General features: G+C 36.3%; 1 protein-coding gene across 2 annotated transcripts in view; it reads left to right on the plus strand.

Annotated features, from left to right (window-relative positions):
• Positions 1-2,774, plus strand: part of LOC126470619 (transketolase) — a 161,061-nt gene extending 158,287 nt beyond the window's left edge. For both annotated transcript variants that reach the window (XM_050098577.1, XM_050098578.1), the window contains exons 9-11: positions 306-445; positions 2,060-2,291; positions 2,524-2,774. In XM_050098577.1, coding sequence (XP_049954534.1) covers positions 306-445; positions 2,060-2,291; positions 2,524-2,690 — 539 coding nt within the window. In that variant the 3' untranslated portion in view covers positions 2,691-2,774. The remainder of the gene's footprint in view (positions 1-305; positions 446-2,059; positions 2,292-2,523) is intronic.
• Positions 2,775-6,000: the final 3,226 nt, after the last annotated feature.

Here is a 6,000-nt window from a genome sequence, read left to right on the forward strand (position 1 = left end):
TTAGTCAACTTTGATGTAACTAAACCATTCTATACAGTCTGCAGTTTTCCGCAGTGTTTACTGCACCAGAAGTTTTCTCACAAATCAAATAATGGATCATAAGGCATTACAATGACGACTTAAAAATCGGTGTAGCACCACACGGTGAAGAACTTGGTTATGGATTTGTTGACACCATACCAATGTGTTTGCACTTTTGGAGTCATCTTGTGTTAGGTGGTTGAGTGCCTTATGAGAAAGGTACTGATATTTAGTTCTCTGCTCGTTTTCTTTTCCTGAGACATTAATTGGTAGTATGTTAACAGGGTCAACTGTGTTTTATCCAAGTGATGCAGTCAGTTGTGAACGTGCTGTTGAGCTGGCTGCAAATACTAAAGGAGTTTGTTTCATTCGTACGTCCCGTCCATCCACATCGATATTGTACAAGAATGATGAAAATTTCCAGGTAAGTAAAGGAGAATATTCGAGTCGGTTATTAATTTTTTTGTTCTGTTTACTAAAAAATGATACTTTTTTATTTGAAGTACGATACTGTAATTGTTTCCCATACACAACTGGTGTTAGGTATAAATAATTTGCTTAGACGCTGTATTGGAAATAGTTAGCTTGTTCATTGGATACAATCACAGTCTGTTAACTTGTTACCATTGGTTTCCCTTAGTTTTCTCCAGTAATTCACACATTGTGAACCAGATTGTGCTCACAACCTTCAATACATCTCTCAATGAAAAACAAATCCACTTTGTCATGTCACTTTGTTAAAGGGGCATGCATGCACATTGTAATGAAATAAAGGGAATGCATGGAAAAATGGAGTTAAATTATGAAAGTGAGTGAGTGATTTGATTTGATTGGTTTGATTTGATTGTTTGGTTTGGATTGATTTGATTTGATTGTTTGGTTTGGATTGATTTGATTGATTGATTGGTTTGGATTGATTTGATTTGATTGATTGGTTTGGATTGATTTGATTTGATTGATTGATTGGTTTGATTGATTTGATTTGATTGATTGATTGGTTTGGATTGATTTGATTTGATTGATTGATTGATTGGTTTGGATTGATTTGATTTGATTGATTGATTGATTGGTTTGGATTGATTTGATTTGATTGATTGATTGATTGGTTTGGATTGATTTGATTTGATTGATTGATTGATTGGTTTGGATTGATTTGATTTGATTGATTGATTGATTGATTGATTGGTTTGGATTGATTTGATTTGATTAGTGAGTGAGTGAATGCAGTAAGAGAGCATCAATCAGTAAGGAATGGCTGAGAAGTGATGTTTAATTTGTTAGTAAAATAGAAGGGAGCAAAGAAATTAGGGAAAGTAGCATCAATGAAGGTTGCAGTTTTATGTGCAAGTAATGCACTCTTATTAACTACCACTAACTTCGTACTGATAGTCCTACTGTGTAGGACAAAGTGGAAAAATGTAGCCACCCCATTTTTAAAAAGTGGTTTTTATTATTCCACTGTTCCAGAGTGACTTTATACAGATCTGTCTGCTGTGGAATTACAGCAGGCGGATCTCATAATAGATTTGAAACAATGGAATTGAATGTAACACTGTTATGAAAAGGATCATTGCTACTCACCATATAGTGGAGATGCTGAGTCACAGATAGGCACAACAAACCACAACTCACACACACAGCCAGTTTCTGGCTGCTGGCCTCAGCAGCAGGGACTGTGGTTTTTGTGCACACATGCGTGCGTGCGCCCCCATTTCCAACAAAGGCCTTGTTTGCTGAAAACTCACATACAGTCTTTTTGTTGTGACTATTTGCAACTCAGAAACTCTGCTATATGGTGAGTACAAACTATCCATTTCATAATGTTGTCATAGATTTGTTCATTCTTGTCTTTTGAAAATTATTGGTAAAGTATAAAATTTTAGTTAACAGTAATCCTTATTTAACTGGTTGCAGTTTATTTTGTATGGTAATTTTATTGCATTACCTTTTGAAGTCAGAATCTCATTAGTACTTCATTGCTCAAGTTTTGTGTATGGAATGTCACTATTTGTGTCTCATTGATTTTTCTTTTCCTTAGGTTGGAAAAGCTCACATTCTGAAACAAAGTTCCAATGACAAAGTTCTAATTATTGGTGCTGGAGTCACACTATATGAAGCCCTCAAAGCAGCTGATGAACTTGCAAAATCAGGAATTCATGTCAGAGTTCTTGACCCTTTTACGATAAAACCTCTTGATGCTGAAGCTATAATCAAGAATGCAAAAGCTGCAGGCAACAAAATAGTTACTGTGGAGGACCACTATCCTGAAGGTTTGTAAGAAACTGTATTGAGTTTTATGAACCTTTTGTTCTTGTATTTATAGTCAGTAGGTTCCTGATGTGACACTCTGCTACAGGTTCTCGCAATAGTTGATTACCAAAATATTTGTTGAATTTAATTAAGACAGCAATTCAAAATATTACCATCATGTGTTCTTAATGACATGACTTTTCCAATGATCTACATGTGTTTGTGTTACTATGAAAATTTGTGTATTTACAGGTGGAATTGGTGAAGCAGTCCTCTCTGTTGTAGCTCAGGAAAATATTACTGTGAAGAAGTTGGCAGTTACAGGCATTCCAAGGTCTGGGCCTTCAGATGTATTGCTGGAACAGTTCGGAATTGGGGCCAAGTGCATTACAAAAGCAGTTAACTCCCTTCTTCATTAAGGAGCTGTGCACACTGTTACATTGTCAGTTTACATTCCTTATTTCTGTCATTGAGAGAAAAGCAATAAAAGATGTCCATCATTATTGCGTGTTTTTTATTATGTGTTTGCTAAAATTTGGATGGGATGTAGATTGTGTTTATTAAACCTAATAAAGTAATATGTTGTTGAAGGTAAAGAAATTTTGGTAAAATATAGGTACACTCTCAGAGATATTGTATTTGGTGTAAGTTGATTGTTTACAGGTTCTCTATATCCCATACCCCTGTGCTTTGTAGTAAGGTATGGTATGTTCACATATTCCTTGTGCAATGAAATTCTGTGTTCAGTGGATCATAGTTGTGAAAATGCGTTATGATGTTGAACACGTCAGTAGATTTACAAATAAGATAATTTTGTTCTGTGAAAACATGGCTACATGTGGCTCATTTACAGGACTACATCGTTCCTCTTTGAATCCTAGTCCTCTACAAAAATTGATAAATATAACCGAACCACATACATACAATCAAAGAGTCGGATGAAGAAGGAGCTGTTTGTGTGTGTTCCCCCCCCCCCCCCCCCCCCCCCCCCCCAACAAACAAACAAACACTTTAGTTACTGCCATCACTTTAAATCCACAAGTAAGTTGCCAAAACTTAATGTCCTTTCTGTGCAAGAGTAAGGTTAAGTTGCGGATAGTGGAGAGGCTATTTGTAAACTAATTTTCTACTGCTTTAATCACCAGTATCAGAAGTTACACATAGAGCAAATGTGCATGAACTCAAATGTTTGACGAGGTCTATAAGATCTGATTTCTAATTGAAGTTCTGATTAATATACACACCCATGAATTTTGAATGATATGTTTTACTTATTTCATTTCCCTTTGCTTTATAATATAATTATAATAATAATATATTGAGAAGCTTGATGAGACGAACTTTGACCAGGGAGTTTAACCGAAGCTGACAGTGTGCAGTATAGTCCCCAAAACAGATGGTCGCCCTCTGTTCTCAGTTGAGTGGAAGGACTGAACCAGAGACTTTGAAGTTCAGAGAGCTGACTGAATATGGTTTGTTGTTGTTGTTGTTTTTTTTTTTTTTCAACTCTTTACCCAGTTGACAAGACAGTTGTTTGAGACCCAGAAGTACAAGTGTAAGATCTAAAAGAATGCCGTCCCTTCCACTGGTGAGGGCATTAAAATCCTTGTAGTTCACTACTGAAGCATTTACAACAAAGTGCCAGAACTTGAAGTTCTCCTGAAAAAGCTGTAAAATTCACATAATAGGTACAGAAAGCTGGTTGAAACTTGAAATTGGTAGTAGTGAGATTTTTGGGGAAAATTAAAGTGTGTATTGAAACAGCTAATGGGAACTAGAGGTGGTGCATTTGTCACAACGGACAAGACTCTCAAATCCAGATAGATAGAAAATTGGAGGGAATGAGAGATTGTTTGGGCAAGCCAGGGGTGGGAATAAAATGCTAAATTTGAGAAAATGTCTTTTCGCTTATGTGTAAGTTTCCCAATCGTGCTGATATTGTCAGTGGAGACTTTAATCGTCCAACAATCAATTGGGAAAATTATATTTGTTAGTAGTGGGCATGACAAGACAACCTGTACAACATTACTAAATACTTTCTCTGAAAACTACCTGTGATTGTTTAGAACCTCACACAATAATGTCAAAATAGACCTGCCTCTTTGAGGATGTCCACATAAAAACCGGTATCGGTGACCATGATATGGTTGTGGAAACAATGATTACCAAAGTACAAAGGGCTACTGAAGCAAGTAGAAAGATTTACATGTCAAGCAAGCAAGAGAGGCAGTAATGTCATATCTTGATGAGGAACCTGAAACTTTCAGCACAGCACAGGACAGGACCATGTAGACTAACTACGGCTCAAGTTAAAAGAATGCTTGACCATGTATGGGCTAGAAATGTACCCAGGACAGTTCATAATGGGAAGGACCCTCCCCTGCATAGTCACTGTAAAGAAACTTATAAAGAAAGACTATTGGTAGAATACTGGGGAAATGCAATGAGTCTACATAGGAGATTGCTTGCAAATCACTTTTGCATTCCATTCTAAACTATTGCTCAAGTGTGTGGAACCCATGACAAATAGGACTAAGAGGGGATATTGAACATATACAGAGAAGATCATCACAAATGGTCCAAGTTTTGTTTAACCCATGGGAGTGTCACAGAGGTGCTGAAGAAACTAAACTGGCAGACTCTTGAAGATTGATGAAAACTACCCCATTAAACCCCACTTACAAAGTTTCAAGAACCGGATATAAGTTGTGAATCTTTGCCATATGCTAAGACTTCCTACATATCAACTGTGAGGACAAGATTAGATCAGTTGCAGCATGCACATTTAAACAATCATTCGTCCAGTGCTCCATTTGTGAATGGAGTGGGAAGAAACCCCAATAACTTTTACAATGGAAAGTACTGTCTGCCATGCACTTCAGTGGTTTGCCAGGTGTAGGTGTTGTCATTAATGCATCTTGCCTTGCACAGAGATGAATGTACTACTACTACTACTACTACTACTACTACAACTACTTCTTCAGTTTACTAAAAATCAGTTGATAATACTTTCGAATGTTTCATTTATCACCCCTTATGTTGTTGCAACTCTGCTGGGCTTGATTATGAATCTTGGATCAGCAGAAAGCACTATTTCTGCTTGACTAGTGTAGGATCACAGATAATTTACATATAAAAAGAATGAGAGTGGTCCGAGAATTAAACCTTGTGCAATAATGCAGTAGTAGTTCGTGTCCACTCAGATGATTTTATTGTATTGCACAAAGAGTCTGACATTACTCTTGCCTCATATCATATATGAAACAAACCACTAACTGAATAAACTTTATTTCTCCAAAAGAATGATTTGTACAGACAACAAAAAATTGTGGTAGGTGAAATCTTCTCATTCAGATATTTTGATATACAGTCAGTGAAACGGCAGATAACATATTCAGTGAAGAAGACTTGCTAGAATCCAAATCGTGACTGACTCAGAATCTTATATTAGCAGGTATGTTCATCCATTCTTAAATTAGACATATTGTAAAACTTAAGGTAATTACATACTGAATATGGTTGGTGGTAATATCTATACTACTACCTTCCTTAATCACATGTTTAATTATTGCATACTGTGGTGTCTGGAATTAAATACAGTAGCTATTTCAGAGCAACATGTTTTTAAAAATTTTCTGTCAATCATATCAACCCCATAGAATTAGAGTTAATTATTTACCGGGTTTACCTGGAAGAAGTTGGAGTAATTTCAAACTGAGTAAATGCTTG

This window comes from Schistocerca serialis, chromosome 3, assembly GCF_023864345.2.
Source record: "Schistocerca serialis cubense isolate TAMUIC-IGC-003099 chromosome 3, iqSchSeri2.2, whole genome shotgun sequence".
In the NCBI taxonomy this organism is placed as follows: domain Eukaryota; kingdom Metazoa; phylum Arthropoda; class Insecta; order Orthoptera; family Acrididae; genus Schistocerca; species Schistocerca serialis.